The sequence below is a fragment of the Sapajus apella genome, unplaced genomic scaffold, assembly GCF_009761245.1.
Source record: "Sapajus apella isolate SASKATOON/1434 unplaced genomic scaffold, GSC_monkey_1.0 scaffold258, whole genome shotgun sequence".
Taxonomy (NCBI): Eukaryota; Metazoa; Chordata; class Mammalia; order Primates; family Cebidae; genus Sapajus; species Sapajus apella.
The window spans coordinates 186,421-206,447 of NW_022437198.1; the positions used below are offsets into that span (position 1 = coordinate 186,421).

Here is a 20,027-nt window from a genome sequence, read left to right on the forward strand (position 1 = left end):
AGCCACAGCTGCTTGTTTATTGGTCACATTATTTTTAGGTTTGCATACACACATATGCCTAAATCTAATCCAGCCCAGCAGATCAAATCCAGTAAGCAAAAGGAAGTGGTAAATATCTGAAGGGACAGTTAAACATTGTACATCTTCACAATATCTTTTTATGCTACTATAATACAGGTTTCTAATCCTGTTTTCAAAACTACTCTCTTATCTTCTGTTTTTAAATTTTTTTCCCTGCCAGTCTACTTAGTAAGATCAAGTTTCTGAAATTACAAAACAATGACAGTAGAATTTTCCTCACTTAAAGTAATAAATAGCCGAGAATTGCTGTGAAATCCTACTTTTCCTATTGACATATTATAAAAAAGAAGTGATATGTTCCTAGGAATTAAAAAGGTATGTTTCCTTAACTGTTAATACCACACTTGGGGTCAGGTAAGCTTTGTACTCTGGCAGTTATTATGACAGTTGTTTTTGGTCTGGGCTCTGACAAAACCAGGATAGGCCAGAGGCGACATCAATCTACTCTGCAAGACACAGACCCCAAATTTCATAACTCGTGTTTTTTGGTAAAATAATGAAGTTATTCCTTACTTTATAAATTAGGATGTCAAATTTCTCATGTTGAGTTTTATTTTAAGCAGACCTGGATTTCTTCAGAGACAGACAATTTGCCTATACCCAAAATACCATGAACTTGTTATGTTTATTCCAGAAAATGTTTTTTTTTGTTTTGTTTTCAAAAATAGCCTGGCACCTGCCCTGTCAGAGCTTATACCCATGGGGACAGGAACAAACAAGTAAATAAATATATAATCACAAATTGTGATAAATGCTGGCAAGGTGAATAGGGTAAAATGATGGAGAATGGGGGTAAGGATGAGGGAGGAAGTGATTTAGATAGAATGATCAGGGAGGTCCTCTCTATAGAGGCGATATTTAAGATAAGAAGTTGAGAGATGAACAGAAAGCAACTAAGTCATTTAGTCAATAAATGTTTATTGAGTATCTATTTGTCAGATGTTGGTTGGTGGTAGGAATATAAGCATAAATCAGACATAGGGGAGCCCTGTCTGCAAAAGGTTATATTTCAGTGAGTTAAGTCTAGATCTTACTATACTTTTTACCATGTTGCCCAGGCTGGATCCACCTCCCTTTTTCATTCAAGAAAAATAAAGTTAATTAATTCAGACTCCCAAAGAGTCTGAATTAATTAACTTTATTTTTCTTGAATAAAAGCACTACATAACAGCCACAGCTGGAGCCTGTGTCTTCTTCGTGGAGATTCTGATATGGGTCTTACAAGATGGTCAGTGAATTCCTGATAGGGAGACTCATTGAACATGTTGTCTTTCTTGAGGTATTGGGGATGAGATAGCTGTAGGTCTTGAAGATAGTATTAAAGGTGACCTTGGCAAAGGTGCCTAGGGTAGCAGTGCAGCTCCTGGTGGAGGTGTAGCAGTCATTGATATGGGCCATCAGCAACAGCTTCTTGGGCATAGGGGCTGACAGTGCCTCTAGGGGGCTGGGATGAGGCCACCAGCACAGAGCTGCAGTGGTTACCTTGCAAGGGACTGTGGGTCTTGCTGATCTTGATCCCCAGGTAGCTTCACTGCACATGGGAAATGGAGAGGTTCGCCCATATATGGTGACCCTGGAGATGGCAGGGACTACGTCCTTGAAACACCTAACATAGAGACTGATGTGACTCTTGTCCCTGACTGTGACAGATGCCTTGACCCTGATCCACTGGCCAGCACAGGTCTCTTTTTGCATGGGCATAATCTTTAAAACCTCATCTTTGAGGACATCCTTAGGAAAAAACGAGCAATCTCAGGCTCCTTGATAGGTAGGGAGAAGAGAGAGATTTCCTCCAGGAACTTGATTGTTATATCATTTATCAGGTGGCCCACCTTGGTGACAGGGAGCTATTCCTTGTCCTTGTCTCCTTGAGCTCCCAGGCCTTGGTGACAACCCTGGCCCAGTCACCACTCCTGAAGCTTCCCAGTCCAGGGCCCCTAGCAGTGGCAGGATCTTAATCTCTTTTCTTCTCTACTTTTTGTTTCCTTGACACTTATAATTCTCTGACATTCCATAATGTTTCACTTAATTGTTGTCTATCTTCAGTAGAATATAAACTTTGTTACAGCAGGACTTTTTATTTCATTTATGGCTTTATCTCCAGTGCCTAGAATAATGTCTAGCATGTAGTACTTGCTTAATAATATTGGTAGAATGAAAGAATGGGATATTGTCTTATTTTCTTATTTTAAAGGGCAGATTCGTATACTTTGAGATGAAATGAGCAAATCACAGGGCTGTGATTTTCATGAGGAGATTAAAAAGTCCAAATCTTGGGAGGCCGAGGCAGGTGGATCACGAGGTCAAGAGATCGAGACCATCCTGGTCAACATGGTGAAACCCCGTCTCTACTAAAACTACAAAAAATTAGCTGGGCATGGTGGCGCGTGCCTGTAATCCCAGCTACTCAGGAGGCTGAGGCAGGAGAATTGCCTGAACCCAGGAGGCGGAGGTTGCGGTGAGCTGAGATCGCGCCATTGCACTCCAGCCTGGGTAACAAGAGCGAAACTCCGTCTCAAAAAAAAAAAAAAAGTCCAAATCTTTCACTTAGCTAAAAACCATTTTATTTTACTTATATAGAAGTAGGCTATAGACAAAGCCAGCATTTTCCTTGTGGGCAGCTGTAAGTACCGCTTAAGCACAGATAAATATTAACTTGAGAGCTCTTAATACCATAAAGCATCCGTCTGCAAAGATGGTCTTGACTAGAGCATTGTTAGGACATCTTAAAAACATAGAATTAAGTTTTGAGTCTCATAGTGACATTATTGTAGCTCTGCATATTTTTATGGAAAATATTTCTTGTTGTTTGCTATCCCTCCTTATTGTTTATAAGTGAAAAAAAAAAACAAGAGCAACAACTAAGGTCCAAGGAAGTTAAGTACATTCATGGTCACTAAGCTGGGAAAGGTAGAACCTGACGATAAACTCAGGCCAGACCCCAAACCTGTGTTCTGTTTATGTTCTTGCATAATGCCCAACGTATAGTAGACATTCAGTTAATATTTGGATTGATGGATAAATGAGTAGATGGCAGATGTGTGAACATTCTAAGAGCGTTTAAGATATGAAAAGATTGAGAATCCAATCATAGGCAAGGAATGGGAACAGATCTTACAGAAGTTCTTAGTAGGAACAAACTTAAGAATTTAAAAATGGTTTCTAGTGATTAGTGAAAAGAGTACCTCAAAATGATAGAGGCTGGAGAAAGGTTTAAAATACTGTAAGGCTTTGTAATCCCCAGAATAAAGAGTCTGGAATTGATTCTGGTTATAATGAGTTTTTATTGGACGTTTTCTGTTTTTACTTTTATTTTTGTGAAAAGCCTAGTCATGTTTTCAGTTTGTTTTATAGTAACTTTTTTTTATCATAATTCACATACCATACAATATACCCATTTAAAACAATTTAATAGTTTTTAGTATATTCACAAATTTGTATAATCGTTGTTACCATTTGAGAACATTTTTATCTCCCCTGAAAAGAAACCCCATACGTGTCAGTCTTTATCCTCCCAACCTCCTGGCCAGGGAAACCACTAATCAATTTTGTCCCTATTAAATTTCTTATTCTGGACATTTCAAATATATGGAATCATATAATATATGGTCTTTTGTGACTAGTTTCTTTCACTTAGCATGAGGTTATCGGGGTTTGTCTGTGTTGTACATTAATCAGTACTTCATTTTTTTTATAGCTGAATAATATTCCATTGTATGGATATACCACATTTTATTTATTCATTGATTAGTTGATGGACCTTTCGGTTGTTTCTACTTTTTGGCTATTATGAATAATGTTACTGTGAACATTCACATCTGTGTTTTTGTGTGGACGTACAAGTTTTCATTTCTTTTGGGTATGTACCTAGAATTGTTGGCTCATACGGTAGCTCCATGTTGAACAATTTGAGGAACTACCTGACTGTTTTCTAACATGGCTGCATCATTTTACATTGTCACCAACAGCATATGAGGGTTCCAGTTTCTCTACATCCTTACCAATGTGTATTACTGCCTTTTGGGTCATTGCCATCCTGTGGTGGTGGGGAGCTAGGTTTGTATCTTATTGTGGTTTTTATTTGCATTTCACTAATGACTAAGGATGTTGAGTATTTTAAGTGTATATTGGCCATTTGTATATCTTCTTTAAATAAATGTCTGTTTAGATCTTTTGTCCATTTTTAAGTTTGGTCATTTGTCCTTTTGTTGAGTTGCAGGTTCTTTGAATATTTTGCATACACAAGTCCCATATCAGACAGACAGTTTGCAAATAATTTCTTCCATTCTGTGGGTTGTCTTTTCATTTTGTCGGTAGTGTCCACTGAAATACAAGTTTTTAATTTTTCATGTCCCATTTACCTGTTTTTTCTGGCTTTGGTTACATGTTTAATAAACAATTGTCAAATCAATGATTTGAAGATGACCCCATATGTTTTCTTCTAAGACTTATTATAGTTCAGCTCTTGGATTTAGGTCTTGATCTATTTTGAGTTAATTTTTATATATTGTGTGGGGTAGAAGGTCCAATTTCATCCTTTTACATGGATATATTCAGTTGTTTCAGCACCATTTGTTGGAAAGCCTGTTTTTTCTCAATGAAACTATTAGAAGTTTTAAGCAGAAAAATAGGATCAAACATATGTTTAAAGAAGATCACTCTGGCCGCTGTGTGGAGAATGACAGTCCATCATCTTTGAATCTTAGAATGCCAACAAAAGGTACTGTGAACAAGCAACCAGTGACTTAGAGTGAAGACCACCAGGAACTTATCCAAAGAGGCATGAGAATAAAGTGTTAAAAGAAGAAAATGCAGTTGGCCGAGCACAGTGGCTCACGGCTGAAATTCCAGCACTTTGGAAGTCTGAGGCAGGCAAGTCACCTGTGGTCAGGAGTTCAAGAGCAGCCTGGCCAACATGGTGAAACCTCATCTCTACTAAAAATATAAAAATTAGCTGGACGTGGTGGCACACACTTGTGATCCCAGCTACTTCGGAGGCTAAGGCAGGAGAATAACCTGAACCCGGGAGGTGAAGATTACAGTAAGCCGAGATTGTGCTACTGCACTCCCTGAGACTCTGTCTTAGGAAAAAAGAGAGAGAGAGAATGTAGTCAACTGTGTAGCATCCTGCTTAGTGATTAAGATGCACTCATGCAGTGCATAATGATATTTCAACACAATGGTTGTCCCATTAATATTACATTACCATATTTTTACTGTACCTTTTCAAGATATATTTAGAGGTTTAGATATATTTAGATATACAAATACTTATTGTGTTACAGTTGCCTACTGTATTCAGTATAGTCACATACTCTACACGCTTGTAGCCTGGGAGCAATATGCTATACAATATACTATACGTATGTTGTAGGCTATAATAATTTAGGTTTGTATAAGTACACTCTATGATGTGTGCACAGTGATGACATTGTCTAATGATGCATTTCTCAGAACGTATCCCTGTCATTAAGAGGCACGTAATAATGTAATATATAAAAAGGAAGTAGCTATTGGATTTAGTATCCAGGTTATTGGATGGAGACCTTCTGAAAAGGAGTTTTGGTAGAGTAATCAATAATAGCAATCCTATTAGAATTAGTTAAGGACTGAAAATGGGAAAACAGCAACTAGAGAAAACTCTCTAAAGAAATTTGCTGGGAAGATTTTTGTGTAAATATAGACAAGCTTACCCTAATATTTATATGGGAAGGCTAGGATAGCTAAAACAATTAGTAAAGTAAGTGGGAAGAATCAGTCTTATCTGGTTATTTAGCCTCAGTAATGAAGACAGTATGGTAATGGAGGAGACCTAGACACATAGGAGATTAGAAGAGAAAAAGAACCCAGACATAGATTGAACTGTAGTATGGCCTGCAGGTTTTTAACAGAGGTACGAAAGCAATTCATTAGGGGAAGGTTATTACTTCGGTATTTCCAGCAAATGGTACTAGAGCAATGGACATTCATAGGCAAAACTGTAAACCCCTACTTAAAATTCACAGTTTGTGCTGAAATTAACTCAAAATATACCATCAGTTTAATAAAACCATAAGGTGGCCGGGCACAGTGGCTCATGCCCGCAACCCCAACAGTTTGGGAGGCTGAGGCATGCAGATCATCTGAGGTCAGGAGTTCGAGATCAGCCTGGCCAACATGGCAAAATCCCGTCTCTAGTAAAAATACAAAAATTATCCAGTGTGGTGGCATGCACCTATAGTCCCAGCTATTCAGGAGGCTGAGGCAAGAGAATCTCTTGAACCCTGAAGGCAGAGGTCACAAGAGCTGAGATCATGCCACTGCACTCCAGCCTGGGCGACAGTGAAAGACTCCATCTCAAATATATACATATATATAACATTCTTGGACATACATATATATATATGTAGAAGAAAAATCTTTGGAATGTAAGACTAGGTGAAGAGGCTGGGCACAGTGGATCATTTGAGGTCAGGAGTTCGAGACCAGCCTGGCCAACATGGCAAAAACCCGTCTCTACCAAAAATAAAAAATTAGCTGGGTGTTGTGGTAAGTGCCAGTAATCTCAGCTACTCGGGAGGCTGAGGCAGGAGAATCACTTGAACCCAGGAGGTAGAGACACTGAGACCCTATTTAAAAAAAAAAAAAAAAAACCAACTAGGTGAAGATTTCTTAGACAAAGCACTAAACACATGATATGTGAAAGAAAAAAATCATTAAATTAATTAGACTTTCACAAAATTAAAATCTTCCTCTCTACAAAATACCTTCTCAAGAGAATGAAAAGACTAGCTACAGACTTGGAGAAAATATTTACAAGCCAATGTGTCTGACAGTGGACTTCTGTATAAAAATAACTTTCAAAAGTCAACAGTCAAAAAAACTAACAATCCAGGCCGAGCACAGTGAGGTGGCTCACACCTGTAATCCCAGCACTTGGAAGACCAAGGTGGGCAGATCACCTGAGGTCAGTAGTTCAAGCCAGCCTGGCCAACATGGCGAAAACCCATCTCTACTAAAAATACAGCAGTTGGCTGGGCGTGGTGGTGGGCGCCTATAATCCCAGCTACTCAGGAGGCTGAGGTAGGAGAATCAATTGAACCCAGGAGGTGGAGGCTGAAGTGAGCTGAGACCGCACCGTTGCACTCCAGCCTGGGCAACAAGATCAAAACCCTGTCTCAAAAAAACCACAAAAAACAAAAAACTAACAATCTAATTAGAAAGTTGACAAAAGAGATAAACAGACATTTCACCAAAGAGGATGTGCAAATAGCGAATAAACACATGAAAAAATGTTCACCGTCTTAGCCACAGGGAAATATAAATTAATATGATGATGAAATATTACTATATGCCCTCTTAGAACTACAGAAATTAAAAAATAGTGACAGCATCCAATGCCAGTGAGGATGTAGAGAAACTGGATCTTTTATATGTTGCTAGTGCAAATGTCAAGTGATAGACCCACTCTGGAAAAAGTTGGCCAGTTTCTTACAGCTATACACTTACCATATGACCCATAAATAACATTCTTGGGCATTTATTTCAAAGAAATCAAAAGTTATTTCCTCATATAAACCTGTACATGAATATTCTTAAAACTTTTTCTGTTATAGCCAAAAACTGGAAACAACCTCGAATGTCCTTCCCTTGGGTGAATGATTAAACAAATTATGGTATATACATACCATAGAATGCTACTCAGCAATGAAATGGAACAGACCAGGAATACATGCAACAATTTGGAGAGGACCTCAAGAGCATTATGGTGAAAGAAGTGTTAAATGACAGTTTCAAATGGCAGCATACTACATGATTGTATTTGTGTAACATTCTGGAAAAGAAAAAAGTATAAACATGGAAAACAGATTATTGATTTGATTAGGGACTATAGGGAGTACAGGAGTGATGCAGTAGTTCACTATTGTGTTTGTTGTGGTAGTTACAAAATCTATACATGTGATAAATTGTAGAGAACTATACATACATGCATACACAAATAAGTGCATGTTTAAAAAAAAAAAAAAAAAAAACAACCCTGAAATCTGAATAAGGTCTGTAGATCATAATACCCAATGTCAATTTTCTGGTTTTGCTATTACGCTGCAGTTATGTTAGATAATATCATTAGGGAAAGCTGGGTGAAAGGTACTCAGGACCTCTCTGCACAGTTTTTTAACTTCCTGTAAGGCTATAATTATTTTAAAATAAAAATTTTAAAAATATCAACCCAAAAAAGGAACAGGAATAGTTGGAGAGATGTAGGATTGAGAGTGGGGTTTTTTGCTTTATTTTTGCCTTTTTTTTTTTTTTTTTTTTTTTTTTTGAGATGAAGTCTTGCTCTGTCACGCAGGCTGGAGTGCAGTGGTGTGATCTCGGCTCACTGCAACCTCCATCTCCCATGTTCACGTGATCCTCCTGCCTCAGCCTCCCGAGTAGCTGGGATTGCAGGCGTGCACCACCACGCCCAACTAATTTTTATATTTTTAGTAGAGACAGGGTTTCACCATTTTGGCCAGAATGGTCTTGAACTTCTGACCTCAAGTGCTCTGCCCACCTTGGCCTCCCAAAGTGCTGGGATTACAGGCATGAGCTACCACGCCTGGCCTTATTTTTGCTTTTTTAAAAAAGATACTAAAACATGTTTGTAAGCTTATGAGATTATCATAAAAGAGCAAAATGATGATACAAATGAGAGGACATAGTTACAGGAAGAAATCTTACACCTTTGGCTTTAAGCATTAAATAATGAGAAAAATAGTATTATTTACATTTCTGTCTTATTTATAAGCGAGGTTATCTTTACAACATTTTGTAAATGATTCTAAATGTAAATGTGGCTATCGTATGGTATAGTTCTCTAATGTTCTAAAAATTCTTCCTGCTTTTGTATTGCATTATGGAACTAAATTATTAAATAAAATTGAATTTCAAGAGTTTTTATGGTGTTTGCTAGTGCTTATTCAATAACCTTGAGTTTTATTTGTCACTTCCTACTCTTTTCCCTTTCGGATTTTTATCCAATATCGGTAGGTTATTAATTTCCTTCAACTAAAAAGTTTTTATATATACTTAGAAAAAACTAATTATTTATTCTTGTTTTGTCCTTTATGTGAAATGTGATAATATCAAAATGCTTAATAGAAATTATTGGCTGTTTATTTCAGGGATACAGCAGGCCAGGAGCGATTTCACACCATCACAACCTCCTACTACAGAGGAGCAATGGGTATCATGCTAGTATATGACATCACCAATGGTAAAAGTTTTGAAAACATCAGCAAATGGCTTAGAAACATAGATGAGGTAAGACTAGAAATTGTATAAACCCTTCATGAACACACATTTGTGTGCTTGGTTAGGAAGAATAAATATTCCAGTTGATCTTCATGATATAATGTACCGTTTAAGTCATTATTATTGAAGTATTTCTGTTTTCTAAAAGTTAATGTTGGCTGGGTACAGTGGTTCACACCTGTAATTCGAGCACTTTGGGAGGCTCATGCAGGAGGATCACCTGAGGTCAGGAGATTGAGACCAGCCTGGCCAACATGGTGAAACCTTCTACTAAAAATTACAAAAATTAGCTGGGCATGGTGGCATGTGCCTGTAGTCCCAGCTTCTGGAGAGGCTAAAGTAGGAGAATCGCTTGAACCTGGGAGGCAGACATTTGCAGTGAACTGAGATCGCACCACTGCATTCTAGCCTGAGCAACAGAGCAAGACTCCGGCTCACACACACACACAAAGTTAATGTTATTATTTGCCTACCTTTTTCTTAAGTTTTTGGGAAGTCTATCTAGAGCCCCATTAAAGACAATTAGTAAATTACTTCAAAACTCTATATAGCCATCTTATAAGATGACCCAAAATAGAAGCTACCAGTGGTTTTACAGTGACTTTCTGGAAATGACTTTTCTTTTCTTTTCTTTTCTTTTTTCTCCTAACCACTAGACCACCAGGAATAATTTTTTCTTAATATATTTTTATTGAATGAATGAAATGTCCAGCAGTTTTTTAAGACTTTATTTTTCATCTTATAGGAATAAAATTTGTTTCTAGGCATTTTGAAATATGTGGAATACTAATACAGTAAAAACCAAACTAAGAAAATAGTTCCATTGCATGTGAAGATGTTGGGGTTTTTTTGTTTTTTGATTTTTGTTTTTTTGAGGTAGTCTTACTTCATCACCCAGGCTGGAGTGCGGTGGCATGATCGTGGCTCACTGGAACCTCTGCCTCCTGGGTTCAAGTGATTCTGTGTCTCCGTGTCCTGAGTAGCTGGAATTACAGGTGTGTGCCACCACACCGGCTAATTTTTGTATTTGTAGTAGAGACAGAGTCTTGCCATGTTGGCCAGTCTGGTCTTGAACTCCTGGCCTCGAGTGATCTGCTCAGCTTGACCTCCCGAAGTGCTGGGATTGCAGAGGTGTCCAGCCTGATGTTACTTTTTATAAGTTAAAACTATGTATCGAAGCATGTTTGTTTCTTTGCTACAGCATAGGTGGCTTCTTGTTAAAGAGGTTTTTTTCATGCCTATTGCTACCTTCTAGGCTTTGAATTTCATTAAGAGTAACTCTTTGAAACAAGTTTTGGCCAAACACACAAAGACCAAGTCTTAAACCAGTATTAGACCCAAGAATGGTAGCAATCTTAAGGACACATTACTACTTTTTTGTTGCTACAATAAATCTTTAGGAGAAGCCCATTATTTTGTAATAATTATTTACAGATACATAGATCTTACAAAAAGCTGTATTTTGATTTCCTTATTCTTTATTATTCAGGTAAGTAGTCTGTATTAAGAGCAGTTTAAAGATTTTGCAGTGCGTTTTCAACAACCATCAATTCTCTGATTCTACCACATGAACTGGTGTCCTCCTATTCAATCCTATTCTGACACTAACTGTCAGACTCCACAAGTTTGAGGACTCAGTCCACAAGACTGCCCTCACTTGCAGCACCATTTGCAAGTCCTGGGTCCCCAGGCTTACCCACATTTCTGTCTTCTGTCCATGTTGGCTATAGATTTTGGAAATGCCAATCCATGTGATCATTTGCTAGAGTGAGTCATAGAACTCAGGAAAATACTATGCTTAGGATTACCATTTTATTATAAAATATACAACTTGCGAACAGCCAAATGGAAGAAGGGCATATGCAGGGAGTTGGGGCAGGGCTCCAGGGCTTCCATGCCCTTTCCGGATACGCCACCTCTCCCAACACCTTGATGTATTCACCAAATTGGAATATTCCTTACCCTCAGTTTTTCAGATTTTGAATTGAAATTCCATCACTTAGGCATGATTGATTAAATCATTGACCTCTGGTGATTGAGTGTAATGCCTGTCTCCCTTCCCCTCCTAAGAGGTCAGGAAGTGGGACTGAAAGTTTCAGCCCTCTAATCACTTGGTTGATTCCTCTGGAGACCAGCCCCCATTCTGAAGCTAGATAGAAGCCTTGTCATCAGTCACCTCATTAGCATAAACTCATTATAGTTAAAAGAATCTTGTTATGAATAGCAAAAGACAACCCTGTCACTCAGGAAATTGGGAGGTCAGTGACAGGAACTGAGAGCAAAGACTCAATGTATGTTTTTATTATACCACAGACTTAAACACCTGACATGGTAGACTGAATGGTTTGTTTCCCACCATAAACTGAGAAACATACAACTTAGGTGTTAAAAAGGAAAATTGTGGGTGTGGCGATACACATCTATGGTTCCAGTTACTTGCAAGGCTGAGGCAGGAAGATTGCTTGAAACCAGGAATTCAAGACCGCGGTGAGCTATTATCATACCACTGTACTTCAGCTTGGGTGACAGAGTGAGATCCTGTCTCTAAAAAAGAAAAAAAACATTAAGTTACTTAAAAAAGAAAATCTTGGCCGGGCATAGTGGCTCATACCTGTAATCCTAGCACTTTGGGAGGCTGAGGCATGTGGATCACCTGAGGTCAGGAGTTTGAAATCAGCCTGGTCAACATGGTGAAACCCTGTCTTTATGAAAAACACAAAAAATTATCTGGGTGTCATGATGGGCACCTGTAGTCCCAGCTACTTGGGAGGCTGAGTCAGGAGAATTGCTTGAACCCAGGACGCAGAGGAGGCTGTGGTGAGCCAAGATCACACCACTGCACTCCAGTCTGGGTAGCAGAGTGCAACTCCATCTCAGAAAAAAAGATAAAGAAAATGTTGTTTCTTTGACACATTAAAGGATTACATAACATGATCAAGAGGAACTTAGCCCAGGAATGAAAGGGTAGTTCAACATATAGAACCTATCAATATAATATACCATATTAATAAAGGACAAAACTATACAATCATCTCAGTTCGCACAAAAAGTAACATTTGACAAAACCCAGCATTCTTTTATGATTAGAACAATCGGCTAGGTGCGGTGGCTCACACCTGTAATCCCAGCACTTTGGGAGGCTGAGGTGAATGGATCACCTGAGGTCAGGAGTTTGAGACCAGCCTGGCCAACATGGTGAAACCACATCTCTACTAAAAATACAAAAATCAGCTGGATGTGGTGGCACATGCCTGTAATCTCAGCTACTCAGGAGGCTGAGGCAGGAGAATTGCTTGAACGAGGAGGCGGAGGTTGGACTGAGCCGAAATCATGCCATTGCACTTCAGGCTGAGCAACAGAACAAGACTCCGTCTCAACCGGAAAAAAAAAAAAAGGGGGCAACAAACTAGGAATAGCAAATAACTTCCTTAATCCTGTAAGTGACATCTACAAAACTACCACAGGTAATAGCATACCCGTCACCTAAGTTTAAGAACATGGCAAGAATATCTGCTCTGGCCACTTCTGTTCAACATTACGCTGAGATTCCAGCCAGAGGAGAAAAAAAAAAGCCATCCAGATTCAAAAAACTATTTATAAATGGTGGAATCTTTTATATAGAAAATCCTTAAGAATCCACATATATATATCCAAAAACTCTTAAAACTATAAACAAGTTCAGCAAGGTTGCAGGAAATGAGATCAAGATACAAAAATCAGTTTTATTTCTGTACACTAGCAATAACCTGAAAATTACATTGAGAATAAAATTCCATTTGTAATAATATCAAAAAGGAAAAAATAATTAGGAATAAATTTAACCAAGAGTGTAAGACTTGTACACAGAAAACCACAAAATATTATTGAAAGAAATTAAAGATCTAAATAATTAGAAAGATATCCAGTGTTCATGAATTGGAAGACAATATTGTTCAGGTGGCTTTACTACCCAAAGTGATCTACAGATTCAGTGAATCCCAATCGCTTTTTTTTTTAAAAGAAAAAAAATAGACAAACTGCAGAAATGGACAAACTGACCTTTATAGACAGGTAAGGGACCCAGAATAGCCAAAATAATCTTGAAAAGGAAGTACAAAGTTGTAAGACTCACACTTTCTGTTTTTGTTTGTTTTTTGGGTTTTTTTTGAGACGGACACTTGCTCTGTCGCCAGGCTGTTGTGCAGTAGTGCAGTCTCGATTCCCTGCAACCTCCACCTCCCAGGTTGAAGTGATTCTTCTGCCTCAGCCTCCTGAGTAGCTGGGACTACAGATGCACACCACCACACCCAGCTAATTTTTGTATTTCTTTAATAGAGATGGGGTTTCACCATGTTGGCCAGGGTGGTCTCAATCTCTTGACCTCGTGGTCAACCCACCTTGGCCTCCCAAAGTACTGGGATTGTGCTCGGCCACACTTTATGGTTTTAAAATTTACTGCAAAGCCACAATAATCAAGACATTGTGATACTAACACAAGGATAGTCATAAAGATCAATGGAATAGCACTGAGAGTCTAAAAATAAACTCTTAAACATATATGGTCAGTTGACTTTTAACAAGATTGCTGGGCAGTCCAGTGGGCAAAACAATAGTCTTTCCAGCAAATCATACAGGAAAAACTGGCTATCCTCATGTGGAAGAATGAAAGTTAGATACACACTTCATCCCATAAGGAAAAGTTAACTCAAAATGGATCATGATGGCTGGGCAGTGTGTCCCACACCTGTAATCCCAACACTTTGGGAGGCTAAGGTAGGCCAGTTGCTGGAGCCCAGGAGTTTGAGACCAGCCTGGGCAACATGGTGAAACCCTATCTCTAGGGAAAAAAATATTAGGTGGGTATGGTGGCATCCACCTGTAGTTCAGACTAGCTTGGGAGGCTGAGGTGGGAGGATCACTTGAGCCCAGGAGGTCAAGACTGCAGTGAACCATGATTATTGCACTACTACACTCCAGCCTGGGCGACAGAGTGAGATTCTGTCTTTAAAAAAAAAAAAAAAAAAAAGGCCGTCGACTTACATGTAAGATGTAAAGCCATGAAGTGGCAAAAGAAAATAAATGGATAAATTGGGCTACATCAGATTTAAAACCTTTGTGTTTTGAAGGTTCTACCATTAAGAAAGTGAAAAGCCAATCCACAGACTGGAAGCAAAGAGGACAGACTATAACAAGTGTTGACAAAGATGTAGAGAAATTGTATATTGCTGGTAGAATTGTAGAATGATGCAGCTGCTTTGGAAGATATTTTGGCAGTTCTCAAAATGTTAAACACACAGTTACCTGTGACCAACAATTCCACTCCTAGGTATTTACCCAAGAGAATTAACAACATATATCAACACAAAAGGTGTACCCAAGTATTTATAGCAGCATTATTCACAGTAGCCAAAAAAATAGAAACAACCCGAACATCCATCAACTGATGAATTAATAAATAAAATGTGTATATTCATATAATGGAATATCACTCGGCCATTAAAAGGCATGAAGTACTGATATGTGGTGTGGTACAATGTGGGTGAACTTTGAAAACCTGATGAAAGAAGCCAGACATGAAAGGCCATATATGATTCCCTTTAAATGAAATGCCCCAAATTGACAAAGACATAGAGACAGAAAGCACATTCATGGTTGTCAAGGGCTGGGGATGATGTGTGGAGAGAAAAGAGTGATTGCTATGAATATAGGTTTATTGGGGAGTGATAAAAATATTCTAAAGTTAGTAGTGGTGGTAGTTGAACTGTCTCATATTACATATACTAAAAAACACTGAATTGTCTATTTTTACAGAATGAATTTTATGATGTGTGAATTATAAACTCAATAAAACTTATTTTTTTAAAACTTGAATTGAGCTTTAATACCTTGCTTTACAATTACAGCTGACCTTTGAACAATTGGGTTTGAACTACACAGGCACAGTTGTTATTATTTTTTAATTTAGAAAAATATTTTTGAGATGGGTGTCTCACTGTGTTGCCCAGGCTGGTCTTGAACCCCTGAGCTCTAGTGATTCTCCCATCTCAACCTTCCCAGTAACTAGGACCATAGGCATGTGCCACCATGCCTGACTCACAGATCCACTTAATATATGTATTTTTCCGCCAAAGTCAGATTGAAAATAAGAATTTTGACACTCACAGGTAATATAGGGTGGTTTGGGGCCATCTTTGCATGTATGTCTGTTTCACAGGGCAGGCTGCAGTACTTGAGTATGCTTGAATTTTGGTAAAGGAAGTAGGGTCCAGGAACGAATCAACCATCCCCCATGGTTACTGAGGGGACTGAATTTCTTCCCCCTTCCCTCCCCAATTCCCTCCTTCCCTTCCCTCCCCTCTCCCCTCCTCTCCTCTTTCGGTTTCTGAATGGTTTCATTATTAATTACTAAACGTCAACATCCTTTTAAAGTATTTGTTGTTTCTGTTTAATTATAGACAGTGGTCTCTCTGTGATACGTTTATCAACGTGTAGAGATATTTTTGGTTATCACAGCTTGGGTATAAGAAAAATGCTGACCGAAAATGTCAGTAGGGCCAAAGTTGAGAAACCTTGGTCTAAATACACCTCTCTGTATTAGTACCTTCGGAAGATTAGTCATATTTTAAGCTAGTTACAGTTTGCATGTGTAGTTCATATAGATAGAGATGTGTGTCCTCCTGCAAAAACATGTCCCTTTATGGATATGTCTGTGTGGTGTAACTACCAATCTTACTTTGGGTGTTTTTGCCTTACATGGTTGTAAACACAATATGTGTCTGACTGGAAAAAGATTAATGTGCATGTTGGCATAAGAAAATGTATGAGAGAATTTCTCTATATACTGAGTGCTGCCCTGGCTCAGCAGTGAAGTCTTTAACCTCATCATGCTTGCTTCTTATTGTTAGTAAGGATCATCCAAATAAGGATGATCTTAGCTGTGAAGATATGTATTTGGCTGTGCACAGCGGCTCATACCTGTGATCCCAGCACTTTGGGAATCCAAGGTAGGAGGATTGCTTGAGCTTAGGAGTTCAGGACCAACCTGAGCAATAGCAAGACCCCATCTCTACTAAAAAAAAAAAAAAATTTAAAGCTGGGCATGGTAACGAGTACCTGTAGTTCCAGCTATTTGGGAGGCTGAGATGGGAGGATCACCTGAGCCCAGGAGATCAAGGCTACAGTGAGCTATGACTGTAGCAGTATTGTAGCACTCCAGCCTGGGTGACATAGCAAGACCCTGTCTCAAAAAAATAAATAAGTCTTAAAAAAGGCTTGTATAATACTATTGTGTCCTTTCTTTCTTAGTTTTTATGTTTTGTTATTCAGAGAAGCATATCCTAGCTCTTTTTCAGATCTTAGCTTTGCTTTTTTTTTTTTTTTTTTTTTTTTTAAGATAATGTCTCACTCTATCACTCAGGCTAGAGTGCAGTGGCACAATCACAGCTTACTGCAGCCTCTACCTCCTGAGCTCAAGCAATCCTCCAACCCCAGCCTCCCAAGTACCTAGAACCTCTAGCATGCTCTATCATGTTTGGCTAATTTTTATGTTTGTAGAGATGGGGTCTCACTTGTTGCCCTCAAATTCTTGGGCTCAAGCAGTCTTCCTCCATTGGCTTCCCAAAGTATTGGGATTACACACATGAGCCACTGTGCACAGCAGGCTTACTGTCAGATATGTTTTTGAGCTAAAGTTATATTTATGCTCTCAAATGCCACACATGTTTAAGGAATTATACCTGTTTCCTCACTAGCCCCAGAATACTGATGCGAGTTGGCATGGAGGTGTATAGTAGGTTGTAAATTGGTGGTCAGAATGCTAAAGCTTTTTTAAAAAACAGGCCGAAAATACCTTAACACTTATAAATTTATATACAAGGTAATTTTACCTTTTTTATACTTCATTGATCACTTATTTATTGGCTTTCTTCCATCGGCCTGCTTACACATAACTTACCAGGTATTCTTAGTAGAAGAGTAGCTTCTGAAGCTACAGATAATTTGTCTTCTGTTTGAGTGGAGGTTCATGTTAGTGTCTCTGGTAATTTGCAGCGTCTGGTAGTGATCAGGATATGGGTAGATAGATTATTACAGGTCACCGTGATAATTTGTCCATTTAGCCGCTGGGAGCCTTTTAAAACCATACTTCTGTACATTTTTGGGATCATGGACCCCTGTGAGAAATTAGAATCTTACCAGAATGATATACTTCTACAACTTGCAAAGTTTTATATGTGGTTCTTGGAATTACTGATGTCCCTGAAATCTATCCATAGATTCTAAGATCAAAATGGCTCTTACTCTTTACTGACCCTTAGCACGTGGCAGAATTTTAGGAACATCTGATATATTGCTGCTTATTACTGGATATTTGCCAAGTTTCCTTTGTTTTAGCAGTAACATAAATTAAGAGGCACTAAATTCAGGTAAGACCATGGAATCCCCAAATAGGGAGTTTCTTTATAATACATTATATGTAATTTTTCTTTTTTTTGTTGGTGGGGAGTGAGGGGCAGAGTCTTACTTACTCTCTCTCCCAGGCTGGAGTGAAAGGGCATAATCTCGTCTCACTGCAACCTCTACCTCCTGGATTCAAGTGATTCTCCTGCCCTGGCCTCCCAAGTAGCTGGGTCTACAGGTGCCCACCACCACACCTAGATAATTTTTGTATTTGTAGTAGAGACAGGGTTTCACCAAGTTGGCCAGGCTGGTCTCAAACGCCTGACCTCAGGTGGTCCACCCTCCTCGGCCTCCCAAAGTGCTGGGATTACAGGTGTGAGCCACCACACCCGGCATAATTTTTCTTTTTTAAGCTTGTGATTCTACTAAGGATATCTTCCCCCCAACTAAAGAGTTTCCTCCCTAATCCCACCTTTGTTTGCCCCCTTTAAAACTATAATTGACCCTTGAACAACGGGGGTGTGAATCGCACAGGTCCACTTACACAAGGATTTTTTTGTTTAAAGAGACGGGGACTTGCAGTGTTGCCCAGGCTGGTCTCAAACTCCAGGTGTCAAGTGATCTTTCCTCCTCAGCCTCCCAAGAAGCTGAGTTTACAGGCGTGTGCCACCCAGCTCTATACGCAGGTTTTTAAAAACAAATATTTTAGAAAAAAATTTAGAGACTTAAACAACAGTTTGAAAAACTCACAGGCAAACCATATAGCCTAGAAATATGGGGGGCAGGAATTAAGCAAAAGTTAAGTATATAATGAATGTGTAAAGTATACACAGATACTAGTCTATTACTTACTACCATAAAATGTATGCAGATCTATTATTAAAAGTTTAAATTTATCAGAACTCAAAACATACAAACAGTTCATACATGGCATCTTTTGCAGTCAAGAGAAATGTAAACAAAGATACAGTATTAAATCAACTGCATAAAAATAACCATAATACCTACTGTACTACTGTGATAATTTTGTAGCCACCTCCTGTTGCTAATTTGGTGAGCTCATATGTTGCAAGTGTCTGCTTGAAATACCATCTGATGCGGATCATCTCCCCATGAACAGTTTGTGTCTCCAGTAAATCCCATATTGCAATCAAAAGTGAACTCTTGTGGTTCTTGCTTGTTTTCATTGTGCTAGTGCCATACCATAAACCTTGAATAACACCATCCGACCTATACAAAGTGCTACTAGTGATGCCAGAAGCACTCCTGAGAAGCAGAGAAAAATCATGACATTACAAGAAAAAGTTGAATTGCTTGATATGTGCTGTAGAGTGAGGTCTGCAGCTGTGGTTGCCCGTTATTTCAAGATAAATTAATCCAGCATAAGGACCATTTTAAATAAAAGAAAATCTGTGAAGCCATCACTGCAACTACAGCAGGAGGTGTAAAAACCTTGCACGTTTTATGAAATACCTTTTTATCTCATGTTGAAAATGCAGCTTTTATGTGGGTACAGGATTGCTATAAGAAAGGCATACTTGTAGACTTTTCTTGAATGTAATATTCAAGAAAATGTGAAGTCATTAAATGACAAAGCAAAACAAAAGTAAAGCTAGAGGATTTAAAGCCAGCAGAGGATGGTTTGATAATTTTAGAAAGAGATTTGGCCTAAAAATGGCAGGATAACAGGAGAAGCAGCTTCTGCTGACTAAGAGACAGCAGACGAGTTCCTGAGCACCATTAAGAAAATCATTCAGGAAAAAGGATATCTGCCCGAACAGATGTTTAATGCAGTCAAAAGTGTCCTATTCTTGGGTGGTAGAGGAGGACACAAAGGACATGTGTTAGGAAAAGAAAAAAGCACAGGGAATTAAGGCAGGAAGGGATAGGCTAACTACTATTTTGTGCAAATGCAGTTGGGTTTATGATCAGGACTGACTGCCCTTATATATAAAGTTGCTAACTCCCAAGACTTGAAGGGAAAAGCTGCCAGGTTTTTGATCATTCAACAAGAAGACCTGAACATTGAGAATCCTTTTTCTGGATTGCTGCCATTATGGGACTGCCTTTTAAGTTATTTTGATATTGGAGAGTACCCCTGGCCACCCAGAACCCCATGAGTTTAACACCAAAAGCATCGAAGTGGTCTTTTTGCCTCCAAACACAGTGTCTCTAATTCAGCATCTAGATCAGGGGGTCATGAGGACCTTTAAGGTTAATAACACACGGTACTCTAACCTCAATAGAACGTGAAAATCTGGAGGGATTACACCACTGAAGATGCCATCGTTACA

General features: G+C 38.7%; 1 protein-coding gene across 1 annotated transcript in view; it reads left to right on the forward strand.

Annotated features, from left to right (window-relative positions):
- RAB10 (RAB10, member RAS oncogene family) overlaps positions 1 to 20,027 on the forward strand; it is a 93,822-nt gene that overhangs the window by 61,471 nt on the left and 12,324 nt on the right. The window contains exon 3 of the mRNA XM_032271878.1: positions 9,228 to 9,366. Coding sequence (XP_032127769.1) covers positions 9,228 to 9,366 — 139 coding nt within the window. The remainder of the gene's footprint in view (positions 1 to 9,227; positions 9,367 to 20,027) is intronic.